Source organism: Crocodylus siamensis, chromosome 1 (genome assembly GCF_052110815.1).
Source record: "Crocodylus siamensis isolate JL-2025a chromosome 1, ASM5211081v1, whole genome shotgun sequence".
NCBI lineage: Eukaryota > Metazoa > Chordata > Crocodylia > Crocodylidae > Crocodylus > Crocodylus siamensis.
This window is the reverse complement of record NC_143395.1, coordinates 393,312,658-393,330,984: the sequence shown is the minus strand read 5'-3', so window position 1 is coordinate 393,330,984 and position 18,327 is coordinate 393,312,658. Positions and strand designations below refer to the sequence as shown.

Genomic DNA, 18,327 nt, shown 5'->3' with positions numbered 1-18,327 from the left:
AATCTTTTGCCTCAGCCCCCTGACCATTGTCATTTCCCACTGCTGGACTCCTTCCAATTTGCCTGCATCCTTTCTGTGGTGGGGGGCCCCAAACTGGACATGGTACTCCAGATGTAGCCTCACCAGTGCTGAATAATCACTTCCCTTGATCTTCTGGCAATGCTCCTACTAATGCAGCCCAGTCTGCCATTAGCTTTCTTTGCAGCAAGGGCACACTGCTGACTCATATTCAGCTTATTGTCCACAGTAACAGCTAGGTCCTTTTCTGCAGAGTTGCTGCTTAGCTGGTGAGTCTCCAGCCTGTACCAGTGCATGAAATTGTTCTGTCCTAAGTGCAGAACTTTGCACTTGTCCTTCTTGAACCTCACAAGTTTCTTTTGATCCAGTCCTTCAGTTTGTTGAGGTTTCTCTGAATCCTCCAGTGTATCTACTGCTCCACCCAGCTTGTTGTCACCTGCAGACCTTGCTGAGGGTGCACACCATCCCGTCTTCCAGGTTCTTGTTGAAGATACTAAACAAAACTGACCCCAGGGCCAACCCTTGGGGCACTCCACTTGATATTGTCTGCCAGCTAGACATTGAACCATTGATTACTAGACTCTGAGCCTGATGATCCAGCCAGTTTTCTATCCACCCATTCATCCAACCCATACTTTCTTAACTAGTTTGCAAAAATGTTGTGGAAGACTATATCAAAAGCTTTGCTAAAGATAAGGTATATCATGTCCAATACTCTTCCTGCATCCCCAGAGCTGGTCATGTCATCATAGAAAGCAATCAGGTTGTTCAGGCATAACTTGCCCTTAGTGAATCCATGCTGACTGTTCCTAATCACCTTCTTCTCCAAGTGCTTAGAAATGAATTCCTTGAGGACCTACTTCATGATTTTTCTGGGGACTGAAGTGAAGCTTACTGGTCTGTAGGTCCCTGAATCCTTCTTCTTCCCTTTCTTAAAGCTGGGCACTCTGTTTGCCCTCTTCCAGTCATCTGGAACCTCTCTCAATTGACATGAATTTTCCAAGATAATGGCCAGTGGCTCTGCAGTCACATCCATCAATTCCCTCATTGTGCATTGTGTTAAGCCCCATGGACTTGTACATGTCCAACTTCTCTAAATGGTCCTTAATCTGTTCTTTTGCCACTGAGGGCTGCTTACTCCTACCCAAACTGTGTGACTAGGTGCAGTAATCTGGGAGCTGACCTTGCCTGTGAAGACTGAAGTGAAAAAGGCATTGAGTACTTCAGCCTTTTCTTTTCTAACATAGCTAGGCATGTTCTGATCAGATCTGACTTTATTTGACTCCTTCAGGGAGTTGGGGAGAATTTAGGGGCCTCTCCAGCTCTACTTTGGATCTCAGAAGAGCTTAGGCAGGAGTTATCTGACTATCTCTTCAGATTGGGTGCCTTTGTACATGGATGAAAGCTTAAATTTAGGCATCTAGGGGCACTTTCTCCTATAAAGTAGAAGTACTGAATGAGTTCATTAGCTTCCATGGTTAGGTAGTTGCTGGGCAAGGTATTCCTGGGAATTTAAAACCTACCTAAACCTTGTTTTGGCACCTGAATCTCTGGATTTAATTGTTAATGACTTTTATAATTTGAGAAAATTCTGATTTAAATTAGTGGCACATGGGAACTTTGAAATATTTTATCTAGAACCAAATTTGGTGGACCCACGTATCTTCTAATAGAGACTATTCAAATTAGATGTAACACCACTGAATTTGGGAAAACTGGTTTCCTTAGATGTGTGTATTTATTGTCTGCTCTTAAAAATATTTAGGACTGTCTGCATTGAATCAGGACTTAGGACCAGATATTCAATTTAGTGTAAATCACTGCACTCAGATTAAATGGGGCTATGCCAGTTTAAGTCATCTGCTGCCAATGTACCATTATGCACCTGAAATATATAAAAATATGTCTGTGTATATACATACACAAAAGCACACCCAAGATGTAGATCAAAATCCCATTTGTAACACTGTGTATAGTTTCTCTCTCATACACACACATGCTACATGCCACACACTTGCATGACAACTTGTTACTGTGGAAGTGATCGTACAGTGTTACAACAAGATTTCATAGAATCATAGAATCAATGAGTCGAAAGGGACCTAGACAGATCATCTAGTCCAACCCCCTGCCATGGGCAGGAAGGAGCACTGGGGGTGGGAGGGGTCATAAGACCCCAGCCAGGTGCCGCTCCAGTCTCCTCTTGAAGATTTCCAGGGAAGGTGAGAGCACCACCTCTCTGGGAAGCCTATTCCAGGCTCTGGCCACCCTTACAGAGAAGTAGTTCTTCCTAATATCTAACTTAAACCTATCCTCCCTCAGCTTGTGGCCATTGTTCCTCGTGACTCCAAGGGGGGCCCTGGTAACAGACTTTCCCCAAGACCCTGCTGCTGTCCCCTGATAAGGTTGTAGGCAGCCACAAGATCCCCCCTCAGTCTCCTCTTGCGGAGACTGAAGAGATTCAGGTCCCTCAGCCTCTCCTCACAGGGCTGGCCGCGGAGGCCCTCAACCATACGAGTGGCCCTCCTCTGAACCCTCTCCAGGTTCTCCACGTCCTTCTTGAAGTGCAGCACCCAGAATGGGACACAGTACTCCAGCTGCAGCCTGACCAGTGCCGCATAGAAGGGGAACAAGACCTGTCTGGACTTGTTAGTGATGCCCCTGTTGATGTATGACAGGGTGCCGTTGGCTCTGCCTATTGTTTCGTCGCATTGGCGACTCATATTCATCCTGGAGTCAATCCTGACTCCAAGATCCCTCTCTGCCTCTGTGCTGCTGAGAGGGTCAGCCGCTAACCTATAACCATAATGCTGGTTCCCTCTCCCCAGGTGCAGGACTTTGCACTTGTCCTTGTTGAACCGCATCCTGTTCAGATCCGCCCACTTCTCTAACCTATCCAGGTCTGCCTGGATGCAGTCCCTGCCTGCCGGTGTATTCACTTTACCCCACAGCTTGGTGTCATCAGCCAACTTGAACAGGGTGTTCTCCACACCAGGTCGCTAATGAAGATATTGAACAGCACCGGCCCAAGGACCGAGCCCTGGTGGACTCCGCTGCCCACACCCTCCCAGGTTGATATCAACCCGTCCACCACCACCCTCTGGGTGTGCCCCTGGAGCCAGTTTGCCACCCATGTGTCTGTGCATTCGTCAATGCCGCAGTCCCTCAGCTTGCCCACCAGAATTGGGTGGGACTCTGTGTCGAAGGCCTTCTGGAAGTCCAAGAAGATGACATCGACTTCCTCCTTCCCATCTAAGCTCTTTGTTACCTGGTCATAGAAAGAGACCAGGTTAGTCAGGCAGGATCAGCCTGGCATGAACCCATGTTGGTTACCCCTCAACATCACTTCCCCTGCAGGGCTTTCACAAATGCGGCCCTTGATAATTTTTTCAAAGACCTTCCCCAGGGTAGAAGTGAGGCTGACTGGCCTGTAATTGCCAGGCTCTTCCTTCCTCCCCTTTTTGAAAATAGGGACCACATTGGCCCTTTTCCAGTCGTCGGGGACTTGGTCCGAGCACCAGGAGTCCTCGAACAGCCATGCCCATGGCTCCACGATGACACCAGCCAATTCCCTCAGCACCCGCAGGTGAAGGTTATCCGGGGCCGCTGACTTGGACACATCTAAGCCCTCCAGGTAATCCTTAACTAAGTCTGAAGCAACAGTTGGGGGACTCGCATCCTTCTTTGGCCTCTCTATGCTATCACCCAGGAGCACCCCGTTGTCAGCAGACGGGAACATGGAGGGAAAGAACTTGTTGAAGAGCTCTGCCTTCTCTCATGGGTCCATCACCAACTGCCCTGCCCTGCCTCGTAGAGGTCCAGTGTTACCCCGAGACTTCTTCTTGCTACCTATATACTTGAAAAAGGACTTTTTGTTATCCTTAATCCCAGAAGCTAATCTAAGTTCTAGTGCTGCTTTAGCCTCCCTTACCAAATCCCTACAAGCTTGGGTCAGAGGGGTGTACTCCTCCTTTGTCCCTGCCCCCTGCTTCCACCGCCAGTATACTTTTTTCTTTGCCCTCAGGCCAGCCTGGATATCCACGCTCAGCCATGAAGGTTTCTTGGACCCTTTTCCCACCTTCCTGCGCAGAGGAATTGCATCCTGCTGTGCCCCAAGGATAGCCTTCTTGAGGAAGGACCACCTTTCCTGGACCCTCATACTAGCTACCCCCTGGGCTCCGAGTGCCTCCCTGACTACTGCCCTGAACATATCAAAGTTGGCTTTCCTAAAGTCAAGTATTTGCACTGTGCTAGTTACCCTCCCCACCTTTCTCTGAATAGCAAACTGTTTCATTTCATGATCACTATCCTCTAGCCTCCCTTGTACTAGCACTTCCCCCACCAGGTCGTTCCCAGAGGCTAATACCAGATCCAGCATGCAGTTTTCCCTAGTGGGGACAAGTACCTCCTGCACGAGGTGTAGGTCCTGTATGCATGTCAGGAACCTTCATGAGTGGCTAGACCTGGCCGACTGCTCTTCCCAGTTGATGTCAGGGTAATTCGTATCACCCATGACCACAACATCCTTTGCCTGTACTGCCTCCCCCAGCTGCCTGGAGAATTCAAGATCCAGCTCTTCCTCCTGATGTGGTGTGTGGTGGCCTATAGTAAACCCCTACCACCAGATCCCTCTACCCCCACCGTCCTTGAAGTTTGACCCACAGAGTCTCAGTTAAGCCTTCCTCTGGTCCCATTTGGAAGGTAGAACTGGTATACTGTTTCCTAACATAGAGCACAACCCCTCACCTTTTTTCCCCTTCCTATCTCTTCTAAACAACCTATAGCCCTCTATGTCTACTGCCCAGTCAAAAGTTTCATCCCACCATGTCTCCACTAGGCCAACCAGGTCGATTTTACTACTTGCAAGCAGGAGAGTAAGCTCCTCCTGCTTGTTCCCCATGATTCTTGCATTAGTGAAGAGACACCTTAATCCCCCTGAGAGAGCCCTGGGCACCCCCCGTTCCTGAGAGACAACTGTTCCCTTGGTATATACCTGAGCTCTTACCTGGGCAGGTCCCTACACCTTGTTGAGTTTTCTCTTGCTCCTGTGGATCCCCATCCCCTGACAAACTTAGGTTAAAGCCTGATTTCAATTTCATGTATGGAAAAGTAAAACAGAAAGGGCCCTCTGATTTGTGTGTCATTTCATCAAGTAGTTTAGATCTCTCTTCTTTTCAACACTCCCAATTCATGTCTTTGTACTTCTCACTGCCTTAAAGATGTAATGCTAAGCACGCTTCATACATTTGGTAGAATGCATATGTGATAAATTTTTTGTGTAAATACAGTCTGATGACAAGGTCCTCTCATTCTGAGGCCATGTCTCTGGAAATAATGCAAACTCATAGTGTATATTTCAATACATACCTTTCACTGGAAGGCTTTAATATTAGGTATGTTAGTGAACCATGGCTCTAAGAAACTAATCCTGCAAAAGATCACACACATGCTTATCTTTACCTGAGTAATCCCAATGAGTGACTAGAGGATCAGATTTTAAGTGCATGCAGTCTCTTGATTATCAGGTGAAGTCAGCCCTCTACACATTTAGTATATACGCTTTTAGGGCAGCAATAAAAGGCATCCTACATTATGATATTCCTTCTGCCCCAATCCACCGTAACTTCTTATTAGAGGTGCATCAGTATATCGGTCCGATATCAGCTGGACAGGCTTGCCCCTGCCCCCTCCCTCTCACTGTGTGGGGTGTTGATCTACACCCCTCCCTGCCCACACCCCTTCTCTCTCCCTTCCCCTTCCCCCACAACAGACTTACCAGTTGCACACAGCTGTATCGGAAATTGGAGCAATATTGGCCGATATGCCTCCTTAAATACTGGCTATGGGTATCAGCCCACAAAATCTCTGTCAGTGCACCCCTACTTCTTATGTCTTGGATCAGAAGAATGCTTCTAATAACTCTAATCCTAGCTATACACACAGCTCTCTGCCTCCCACACCACCATGTGGTTGCCTCTTTTAATGATATATTTTGATTACAAATATTTAAATGTAATTGGAAGCTAGTAGTGTTCAGTGGATTGCACCTATGCAGAAGAAAGTGACTCGTGTTTTCTAATTCCAAATAGTGAAAACGTTTTATGTCAAGTTACTGTCAATATTACTATCCTATATGACTATTAATGTTAACATAACTTCTACACTTTTCAGTTGAAGTGTGGTAATTACTCTACAATAAGAGACTGTATAGTGGAATAATTATACTTATTGTTTAGGTTAAAGTGAATGTTCTTCCTCAACTTAGGGAATCTATCAGGCTAAACCTGCTGTTTGCCCACTGTATACTGAAATAATTACAGAATTCTTTTTTACTTCACCACATTGTTCCATTATAAACTTGACAATAAAATGTCACATCTTCACATCCTTGAGTCATTGTTCCATATTTAATGCCATTTTTAGATGTCCACAAAATGCTGTTATTAAATTGGTTTTAAATACTACCAGATCAGAATTCAGATTTGAAAAACGGAATGCTAGAATTCCTTTCAGCATAGACTGTTACTTTCACAAGCTGCGATTGTACAGAGAAATTCTATAATCGTCTGTATCCTCCTTTTTATGTAGGATTACCGTGATACAATTGAAGGCCTTCCAGAAGATGATAAACCTGATTTTTTTGGCCTGCCTGCCAATATTGCACGCTCATCGCAACGCATGATCAGTTCCCAGGTAAGTTTTGTTTTGTTTTTCTTTTTTAAATGCTACAGTGCTTGGTAGCTAAGAAATCTTAGTACTTGCCAACAGAGACCAGAAATCTATTCATAAATATGATTTTAAAAAATAAATTAGGCAAGATTGGTACATATTCAGTTCCTCTTTCCTGTCAAATATTGAATTTTTCTGTGTAATGTCTGTTAGAATTTTTGAATGGAAAAAGAAATTACAAAAGCATCTCTGTAATTTCTTGTTTTTATCAACGTTATCAAATGTTAGTCTGAGTTATTGCAAGTAGTCTTCCAACATCTTATGTTTCCAAGTCTGTTGTGCTGTGGGAATTTTTTTTTAAATTGATTTAAAATTGAAACATTTCCTTATATTTTCATTATTGTAAACATGCCATTTGCTGAGAGCAAGTAACTTCTGTTGACGGGCTTCTAATGTTTCAGGTTTTCTGTAGCCTATATTTCCCACAATTATGTCAGGTGTACAGTCTGTTCCCTACTTTTCAGCTATTCTAGGCGCCCTCTATACATTACACGTGTCGTGCAATTATGCAATTAACTGGTTAATTGCACAACTGCGTTGAGACTAGCTAGATGTGCAGAGTACTTATCATAAAAAGCTCCAACCAGCTATAAAGTAAGACCTTAAAAATGTGTTCTAACGTTATAGCTGGGTGTTATCAAGCTTTAGTTTGCACATGTAGCAGGGTCTCACTTACGGCTGGGAGCCCCCTCAGCTAATGAGGCTCCCAACTGCATTGGTGCACCGTGTCCAGCTGGGGCTGGGAGTCCTGCAACTAAGGGGACTGAGCCCTAGCAGCTGCAGATGCTGGGTCCTAGCACTATGTCTCCTGGTACCAGGACCCAGTTGGGTTTCAGGCACCCCTCAGGCTGGGAGATCATGTCAGCCATGATGTGGCATGGCAGGAGGCATGATTATGTGAATCACACATAAGATTCCATTGTGCCTTTACCTGTGTGGGGAGAGGGGCCCTGACACAATTCTGTGAGGCACAGCTTATTATCTATCTTTTGGCTATTCTAGAAGCAGTAGTTCAGCACGCCCAGTTCTGACCACACCATAGTTTGCCACTAACACTTCTGCCTATTGGTAGTTTGCTTTGCTTTCTGTCATTTCCTTTGCCAACTTTACTTTTATTAACAGCAAGTAATTTATAATATTTCTTCTTCCTTGCCAGTCTTACTGTTTTGAATCTTCCACTAATTTCAGCCACCCAGATCTGCTGGAGCAGCATTTGCTGTCCAAGATTCCTGTACCCCTGCTTAGACAATAACAGAGCTATTCCTTAAACGCTGGGGTAAATCTAAGTAGTGTTCTCCATGTGAGTAAGTGTAGTGGGGTTCTCTCCAAGGGTGGCCATAAAGCCCCTGGAGTCCCCTCAGCCCTTATTCACTTTGCTCTCATTGGACAGTCACCCTTCATTCTCCTGCCATGCCTTACTGTATCCCTTTTCAGATAAGGGAGGCTGTCCCAGGGCTTCCCAAACCTGATATCCTTCTCATGACCACCAGGTGCCCATGGTCATTGCCTTAAGGGCTAACTGCATGGCTCCATCTGCCCCTAGACCGTGCCCCAAGCCTTGCAGTGTTATCACTCAGTGGTGCTTATTAAATATTCTTGACCCCCGTGCTGGGCTCCTGGACCCTCTGGTCCTACTCCCAAGCCTTTCTCTGGGCCCCTGGACCCTCTAGTCCCACTCTCAACCTCCCCCTCCATCCCCGCTGGACTCCTGGACCCCCTAGTCCTGCTTTTAGCTCCTCTTCGCCCCCCACTGGGCTCCTGGACCCTCTGGTTCCATTCTTGGCCCCCCCACTGGGCCTCTTGACCCTCTGGACTGGTTCTTCTGAGGCCACTACTTGCCCCCTACGCCTTTCTCTGCCAAGGCTTTCCTCCCCAGGCTTATGGCTTCACCTGCCCATTTTCAGGCCTATTTCTCCCAAGGCCTGTGTGGCTCCCGGTCTTTGGCCTGCTTACCCTGGCTCAGTTGTCTTTATGCCTGCCCATTGCCTCCTGCAAGCAGCGCAGGCTCTGTGGCTGGTGGTAGCTGCATGCACGTCTTGGGACGCATGGCAGGGAAGGGTCCCAGGCAGCGCAACCCTGGCCCCTCCTCCATTGTCCTCCTGGAAATGTACGTGAATCCACCTCCAGCAACATGGATCAGGTCCCTCGTGGTTCTCCCACCATCTGCCCCGGCATAATTCGAGGTTAGGGTGTTATTCGCACTCCGGGCAAAAATGTTGCCAACCCCTGTCCTATACTGAAATGAGGGAGAGTTTTTGCTGTAAGCATGACAAGACTGAAAAACAGCATTTTGGGGGAGTTTTGTTCTTTTGTTTTTCTTCTCTTTTCTTTCCAGATTTGACAGTAAGAAAATGGTCTTTACCAGACAGATCTAATAGATGGTGTAATAGATAAAAAGCTCATGGGCAAACGCCTGCCAGGAAAATCCAGGCCTGAGACAGCTATTCTGTTGTTTGTTCTTTTGAAGTTGTAGTGAGGGATGAATGAAAATACTGTGACAAGAGAAAGCATATAAAGAGGCAAGCATGTAGCTACTCCAAGATGCAGGAGTGAAAGAATATCATGACAGATACCAAAAAGCATATGCCAGTAAAATCAATGGAAATTTCTGTTTTATACACAAGGGTCTTTTTCTCAAAATACAATTGGCAGATGAGTGGGGGCTATTGCTAGGCGGGATTTAGAGATTTTTCTAAGCTGTTCTCAGAATGTCTGTGATCACAACCTGTTTTGCAAAATTTGCAAGATCTGTGAGATTTTCAGCCAAGGCTATAGCATTCAGTTCAGCAGTCAGGTGCCACAGCTAGCTGGCCTTCTAGACTGTGCACAGTGACTTCATAAAATCACAGAAAATGAGGGTTGGAAGGGATCTCAGGAGGTCATGTAGTCTAACCCTCTACTCAAAGCAGGACCATCCCCAAATAGATCATTCCAGCCAGGGCTGTCAAGCCAGGCCTTAAAAACCTCAAAAGATGGAGATTCCACCATGTCTCTGGGTAACTTGTTCCAGTTCTTCACCACTCTCCTAGTGAGTGAGTTTTTCCTAATATCCAACCTAAACATCCCTTGCTGCAACTTAAGGGAGCAAGATGTTCTGTCATCTGTCACCACTGAGAACAGTGTAGCTCCATCCTCTTTAGAATCGCCTTTCAGGTAGTTAAAGGCTTCTATCAAATCCCCTCTCAGTCTTCTCCAAACTAAATACACCCAGTTCCCTCAGCCTCTCCTCATAAGTCATGTGCCCCATCCTGCTCACCATTTTTGTTGCTCTCCTCTGTACTCTCTCCGATTAGTGTGGGGAGAGGGGGTGGGGCGGGGCAAAACTGGACATAGTTCTCCAGATATGGCTCACCAGTGCTGAATAGAACGGTATGATTACTTCCCTTGATCTGCTGGCAAAACTCATATTAATGCAGCCTAGTATACCATTAGCCTTCTTGGCAACAAGGGTACACTTCTGACTCATATCCAGCTTATTGTGACCCCCAGGGCCTTTATTGCAGAGCTGCTGCTTAGCCAGTCAGTCCTCAGGTTGCAGTGGTGCATGGGATTTTTCTGTCCTAAGTGCAGGATTTTGCACTTGTCCTTGTTGAACCTCAGAAGATTTCTTTTGGCCCAATCCTCCAATTTGTCTAGGTCACTCTGAACTCACTCACACTTCAAGTAAATCATGTAACCACCCAAATTTACAAGACATCTATTTGTAGAAAAATTAGTAGGCGACCATTGCGGCAGGAGTAGAAAACTCCCACTCATTTTATCAGATTTATCATCTGCTTGTGACAGTCGACAATAAGATATTGTTAATGAAACTGTAATTCCCAGCAGGGCTAGCAGGTTTTCTGGGATAACTCCTTTTTCCAGGGAATCTAGACTATGGTATGGAACATTATAGCGTGTGGATAATAATTAGCACCATGTTGTGATTTGTTGGACTAGTTTGCTACAGTGATTGTGTGTTTGTATGTCTAGGTGAGTTTCATAGTTTCATAGTTTGTAGGGTCGGAAGGGACCTGAGCAGATCATCTAGTCCACTCCCCTGCCATGGCAGGAAAGAATACTGGGGTCAAATGACCCCAGCAAGATGTTCATCTAACCTCCTCTTAAACACCCCCAGGGTAGGAGCCTGCACCACTTCTCTTGGAAGCTGGTTCCAGACCCTAGCCACCCTGACTGTGAAGTATCGCCTCCTGATATCTAACCTAAATCTACCCTCTGCCAGCTTGTGACCGTTATTCCTCATCATTCCTGGCAGTGCTCGGGGAAACAGTGACTTCCCCAATGCCTGCTGATCCCCCCTGACTAGTTTATAACAGGCCACAAGATCCCCCCTTAGCCTTCTCTTTTGGAGGCTGAACAGGTTCAGGTCCCGCAGCCTGTCCTCATAGGGCCTGCCCTCTTATCCCCTGATCATACGAGTGGCCCTCCTCTGGACCCTCTCCATGCTGTCGACATCCCTCTTGAAGTGCGGCGCCCAGAATTGGACGCAATACTCCAGCTGCGGCCTGACCAGTGCCGCATAGAGGGGGAGGATCACCTCCTTGGACCTGCTCGAGATGCATCTGTGGATGCATGCCAAGGTGCGGTTGGCTTTCCTGACTGCCTCTACACGCTGCCGGCCCATGTTCATCTTGGAGCCAATGATGACCCCCAGATCCCTTTCCGCCTCCACGCTGATAAGAGGGGAGTTCCCCAACCTGTAGGTATGGTGCCGGTTGTTCCTCCCGAGGTGCATCACCTTGCACTTGTCTGTGTAGAAACCCATCCTATTCTCGTCTGCCCACCCTTGTAACCTGTTGAGGTCTGATTGTAGCCTGTTGCATCCTTCCAGTGTACCCACGTCCCTCCACATCTTAGTGTCATCAGCAAATTTGAACAGGGTGCTTTTTACCCTCTCATCCAAATCGCTGATGAAGATGTTGAAGATGACTGAGCCCTGCGGAACCCCACTGCCCACGTCCTTCCAGGTTGTGAAGGACCCATCCACTACCACCCTCTGGGTGTGGGCCTCCAGCCAGTTGGCGACCCATTTGACTGTGTGGGTGTCTACACCACAGTCCCCCAGTTTCTTAATGAGAACAGGGTGAGAGACAGTGTCAAAAGCCTTCTAGAAGTCCAGGAAGATTATAGCCACTGCTACCCCTGCATCTAATTATCTGGTGATCTGATCGTAAAAGGCCACCAGGTTGGTCTGACAGGACCTTTCACTGATGAACCCATGTTGGTTGCCCCTAAGCATGCAGTCTCCTGCTGGCCCCTCCTGGATGTGTGCCAGCATAATTTTCTCGAACAGCTTGCCTAGGATTGAGGTGAAACTAACTGGTCTGTAGTTTCCCAGGTCCTCCTTCCTGCCTTTTTTGAAGATGGGGACCACGTTGGCCCTCTTCCAGTCCTCCGGTACCTCACCAGAGCACCACGAGTGCTCATAAAGTTGTGCCAGGGGTCCTGTAATGACCTCGGCCAATTTCTTTAGAACTCTAGGGTGGAGATCATCCGGACCGGCTGACTTGAATACGTCCAATCCCTCCAGAAGCTCCCTAAATAAATCCTTGCTAACCTGTGGTCCAGGTGTGCCTCCCCCGGGGCCCGAGGGGGGCCCAGCAGGGAGGTGGCTGTTCTGGTCCCTACTTAAGAAGACGGAGGCAAAGAAATCGTTAAACATGTTCGCTTTGCCGTCTGGTGTGACGACCAAGTTACCCATGTCGTCCTGCAAGGGCCCCACATTACCCGGGACCTTCTTTTTACCCCCTACGTATTTAAAAAAAAGACTTCTTATTGTCCTTAATCTGGGAAGCCAGTCCCAGTTCCATCTCTGCCTTGGCCTTCCTAACTACCCCCCTACATCCCCGAGCAAATACAGAATAGTCCTCCCTGGTGATGACCCCTTCTTTCCACTGGGTATAAGCCTCCTTTTTAGCAAGGAGACATTCCCAGATGCAGCAAGGAGACATTGAGTTGAGCTTTAATGATGGTTCCAAGTATCTGAATGGAAAGGAGGAAATGCTGGTATGCAGGGAGATATTAATTAATGAATTAACCCTCCTTATGTTCATTCAGATTTGTTGTTTGTAATTTCTGATAACCTTCATGTCAAAGACCAAGTTTGATTCAGCTTGCAAGTGGAATCTGTTCAGTAGTGTTAACAAAATCATTAGGAGCAATCTTTATTCCTTAGTTTGTATTTTCTTTGCTTTTTGTAACAGTTTTAACAAATCTGGATGACAAGTTATACACTGAAATGACAAATCACTCTAAACCTTAAATAGTGCGTGCGCGTACGCGCGCGCACACACGCACACAGTATATGTATGATTTAATTGATGATTAACATTAGTCTTTGTGATCATTGTTGGTAACAATGGTGGATGGTACAAAAACTGGTAGAATGATAAATGATGAATTGGATGAGCAGGTAAATTGGTCTCAGTTCAGTGTCCGTCTCCTGTGCACTGTGCAAAGTACACTGGCACCCTGTTCTCAGTTAATCCCTGTGAAATACCATATTACTTGTAATAACTGTGTTTTGATATATCTAAGTGCAGTATTGTTTATCTAGGAACTTAGAACATAAGTTCAAAAGTAATCAAAACCAGTGATATGAAAAAGGACTTAACATCAGAGAGGGGAAAAGAACATTAAATGTAGTTTCCCAGTTCAATGTTAGTGCCAGTAAAACAAAGGTGGTTCTTTGGCATAATTAGCAGAGAAATAAGGTAAGATGATGCATATATGGAATTAGTAAAACTACTTCTGAAATATTGAGAGCAGTTTGGGTGTCAATTTATTAAGTGACACCCAAACAATTTAACAAGGGAACTGACACATTTGAAAGGATTCAGAAAAGAGCTACATGAATGATACGAGTTCTGGAAAATCTGCCTTAGAGTCGGTGACTGTGGTGCACTCTAGAGTGCACTCCCACCTTCAGGGGTATCCTTAAGTCCCAGCTTTCTCTTTGCCATCTGTTGTTTGACTATTGAAAACAATTTGAGATGTTCCAGGGGCTAACTTTGGGTCTAGGTGCCTCAACTCCATTTCATAGTTTCATAGTTTCATAGTTTCATAGTAGCTAGAGTCGGAAGGGACCTAGGTAGATCATCTAGTCCGACCCCCTGCCTTAGCAGGAAAGAGCACCGGGGTCAGATGACCCCGGCAAGGTGCTCATCTAACTTCCTTTTAAAAATCCCCAGGCTAGGAGCCTGCACCACTTCCCCTGGAAGCTGGTTCCAGGCCCTAGCCACCCTGACTGTGAAGTAGCGCCTCCTAATATCTAATCTAAACTTACCCTCCGCCAGTTTGTGACCGTTATTCCTGGTCACTCCTGGCAGCGCACGGGGGAACAGGGACTCCCCCAATACCTGCTGATCCCCCCTGACCAGTTTGTAGCAGGCCACAAGGTCCCCCCTTAGCCTTCTCTTGTGGAGGCTAAACAGGTTCAGGTCCCGTAGCCTCTCCTCATAAGGCCTGCCCTGCTGACCCCTGATCATACGAGTGGCCCTCCTCTGAACTCTTTCCATATTGTCCACGTCCCTCTTGAAGTGTGGCGCCCAGAACTGGACGCAGTACTCCAGCTGCGGCCTGACCAGTGCCGCATAGAGGGGGAGGATCACCTCCCTGGACCTGCTCGAGATGCATCTGTGGATGCATGACAGGGTACGATTGGCCTTCTTGACTGCCTCCCCACACTGTCGGCCCATGTTCATCGTGGAGTCAATGACGACTCCAAGATCCTTTTCCATCTCCGTGCTGGCAAGAGGGGAGTTCCCCAACCTGTAAGTGTGGTGCCGGTTCTTCCTCCCCATGTGCAACACCTTGCACTTATCAGTGTTAAACCCCATCCTATTCTCATCCGCCCACCGTTGCAACCTGTCAAGGTCAGCTTGTAGCCTATTGCACCCTTCTAGTGCACCCACATCCCCCCACATCTTAGTGTCATCAGCAAACTTGAACAGGGTGCTTTCTACCCCCTCATCCAAGTCACTGATGAAGATGTTGAACAGTGCAGGCCCGAGGACCGAGCCCTGCGGAACCCCACTGCCCACATCCTTCCATGTCGAGAAGAACCCATCCACTACCACCCTCTGGGTGCGGCCCTCCAACCAGTTGGCGACCCATTTGATCGTGTGGGCATCGACACCACAGTCTCCCAGCTTTTTGATGAGGACAGGGTGAGAGACAGTGTCGAAAGCCTTCCGGAAGTCCAAAAAGACTACATCCACAGCAACCCCCGCGTCTAATGATTTGGTGACCTGATCGTAAAAGGCCACCAGGTTGGTCTGACAAGACCTGCCACTGATAAACCCATGTTGGTTGCCCCTGAGCATGCATTCCCCCGCAGGGCCCTCCTGGATGTGTGCCAGGATAATTTTTTCAAAGAGCTTACCCGGGATTGAGGTCAGACTAACTGGCCTGTAATTTCCCGGGTCCTCCTTTTTTCCCTTTTTGAAGATAGGGACCACATTGGCCCTCCTCCAGTCCTCCGGCACCTCGCCAGAGCACCACGAGTGCTCATAGAGCCGTGCCAGGGGTCCCGCAATGACCTCAGCCAGTTCCTGTAGAACCCTAGGGTGAAGATCGTCCGGACCAGCGGACTTGAACACGTCCAGCCTCTCCAGAAGTACCCTAACTAACTCCTCACTAACCCTTGGCCCAGGCGTGTCTCTCTCGGGGCCCGAGGGGGGCCCAGCAGGGAGGTGGCTGAACTGGTCCCTACTTAGGAAGACAGAGGCAAAGAAATCGTTAAATATGTTAGCTTTGTCATCTGGCGTGATGACTAAGTTGCCCATCGTGTCCTGCAGGGGCCCCACATTACCCGGGACCCTCTTTTTACCCCCTATGTATTTGAAGAAGGACTTCTTATTGTCCTTGATCCGGGAAGCTAGTCCTATCTCCAACTCTGCCTTGGCCCTCCTGACTGCCCCCCTACATCCTCGGGCGACTATAACATAGTCCTTCTTGGCGATGACCCCATCTCTCCATTGGGTATATGCCTCCCTTTTAGCAAGGAGACATTCCCGGATGCTCTTAGTGAGGCATGGGGGTTTATGTGCCCTCCTGCACCCTTTGACCCTTGTTGGGATTACCTCCCTTTGGGCATGGAGGATCGTCTCCTTAAGGAGCAACCACTCACCTTCGACATCTGATTCCCTTCCCCTCTGGGTCCTCAGCGCTTTGTTTTACTCAGGCTTTAATCCGTCTTAGCAGAAGAGATTTTGCCAGATAAAGAATCACACTTTTTATCTAGCTCATGCTTAGAAATTATAGGTCTTCTCACCCAGAGGATAAACCCACCTGTTTGGTCAAATATTCTGGGATCACACCACTGGCAATGAGTAAGATAAAATAAGAGCCAAAAGGTTTTATATAAAACCTGAGAAATAATAAGAACAAAGACAAAATGTTGAGGCAGACAGATATGAAATAAAACAGAAAATGTATGTATGATCCTACCCCTGCATTTTTACTGTCAAAATGCAACTTCCTATGTCAGTTTCCTAGCAGCAACTTACCAACCCACACTGCACAGGTAGGTCAGCAGGGGGCTAAATCACCTCTATGTTCTGGGTATCTTGAGACAACATTTGTGTCATGGAACATCTTAAGTATTCTATTCTGTCTGTCTGTTTGCATTCTTCTATTGAATTCTCAGGAAGTATGTGAATATTAAGCATATAACCTACTTTCATTGGTTGGCATCCAATCAACAGGTCAGCTGTGATCCTTGATTGAATTATAACTATGAGATATCAGTCATAAAGATTGCTATTCCCGTATCCTTGGTTATCAGGTACACAAGTGAGTCATAATCTTTCTTTTGTTCCCCTTACTGTGAAACATACAAGTCGCTGATTCAACTGTTTCTAGATGTTAGCATGGAAAATGTAAATTCATGGGAGGTCTGTGGTCCATGTTCCTGAGCTCATTTTCATTCTTGATATGTCATTCCAGATGCAAATTCTCAATGATTAATACTCTCAGCTATCTAGGCTTTGATTCTTTCTTAACTGTGACTCTCATTGTTCAGAGAGTACTACTTAACTTAATCATTACCATGTTATTCAATCCTGGTCACACTATAAAAATATAAAAACACATTCGCAACAAATAACATAGTCCATACAAGCCAGAGTTGCCAAGAGAAACCACGCACCATGTAGCAAACCTAAACATAGCTTAGCATTAGCTGTAAGTAGAAACTGCCTATTTTATCAGTAAATCTAATTCAGGAAACCTATGCATGATATTCCACAAATGCCCCCAAATATTCCTCATTTTGAGATGACTTTGTGACAGAGAATAAAGAAACTCATTGCAGTTTATCCAAAAAAAGCTTAAGAGGCGACATGATCACTGTTTGTACTGAAAGATAGGAAGAAGTTTTCTGGTAGTAGAGGACATAGCACGTTCTGATAGCTGGATGATAAAGCTAAAAAAATCAGAATAGAGGCAAGGCACATTTTAAATGATGAGAGCAAGTAACCGTTACATTTTTGTCTCAGGATGTGAATTCTCTGTATCTTGAAGTCTTTAAATCATGTTTGGATATTTATGAAGGATATGCTTTAGCTCTACTAGAAGTTATAGATTTAATGTGAAGTGATAGCTGCAAGGATAATAGAGGGGTTGAAAAGCAAGCTGCATGAAGAAAGGTTGAAGGAATTATGTGTATTTAGTTTGGTGAAAAGGAGAATAAAGGAGCATGATAACAGTTTTCAAATATTTTAAAGGCTGCCATAAATAGAGAAATTATTGCTATCGCTGCCACAGAGGGTAGGACACAGAGCAGTGGGTATAAACTACAGCAAAGTACATTTAGATTAAGTCTCTGGAAAAAAAACTTCTTTATTTTCCAAAGTGAGGGGCAGTGAAACAAACTGCCAAATGTTATTGCAGACTCTCATTTTAGAAGATCTCTAAGAAGAGACTGTCTTTAGGATGGCTCAGAAATTATGTGCCTTTGTACAAGGACTGGACTAGATGGTTCTTGAGGTCTATTCTAGTCTTAGGATGTATGCAGGAATTACTTTATGGTCAATGGCCTTTATTTTGTAGGACATTAACCTAGTCCTCCCTGGTCTTAAAATCTAGAGACATGGGAATGTGTTTAATCACAGAATGTTAAGTTTGGAAGGGAATTCAGGATGTTATATAGTCTGACATCCTGCTCAAGACAGGATTGTTTTTGACTGAAACATTCCAGCCAAGTGTCTGCCTAACCTGGTCGTAAAAACATCCAGAGTTGGAGATTATTTCACAGCCTGTCTTGGTAGTGTGTTCCAATGCTTAACTTTCTCATAGAGAGAAAATTCTTCCTAATATCCAGCCTAAATTTCCCCTTGCTGCCACTTAAGACTATTGCTCAGGTATTTGAAGACTATTATCAAAACTCCCCTCGGTCATGTTTTCTCTAAACTGAATAATCCTAGTTCTTTCTGCCTTCCTAGAAAGCTTTTTCCTAAGCTTCATATCACTTTTGTTGCTCTCTGTTAGACTTTTTCCTCATCTTTTTTTGAAAAGCGGGGCCCCAAACTGAACACAGGTAAGGACCAGTGCATGTCAACAGAATCACTTCCCTTACAA

At 46.0% G+C, this 18,327-nt stretch overlaps 1 protein-coding gene across 3 annotated transcripts in view; it reads left to right on the top strand.

The window, feature by feature from the left end:
* Positions 1–18,327, top strand: part of DYNC2H1 (dynein cytoplasmic 2 heavy chain 1) — a 464,482-nt gene that overhangs the window by 251,534 nt on the left and 194,621 nt on the right. For all 3 annotated transcript variants that reach the window (XM_090030141.1, XM_090030133.1, XM_090030125.1), the window contains exon 82: positions 6,607–6,711. In XM_090030141.1, the coding sequence (XP_089886267.1) occupies positions 6,607–6,711 (105 nt within the window). The remainder of the gene's footprint in view (positions 1–6,606; positions 6,712–18,327) is intronic.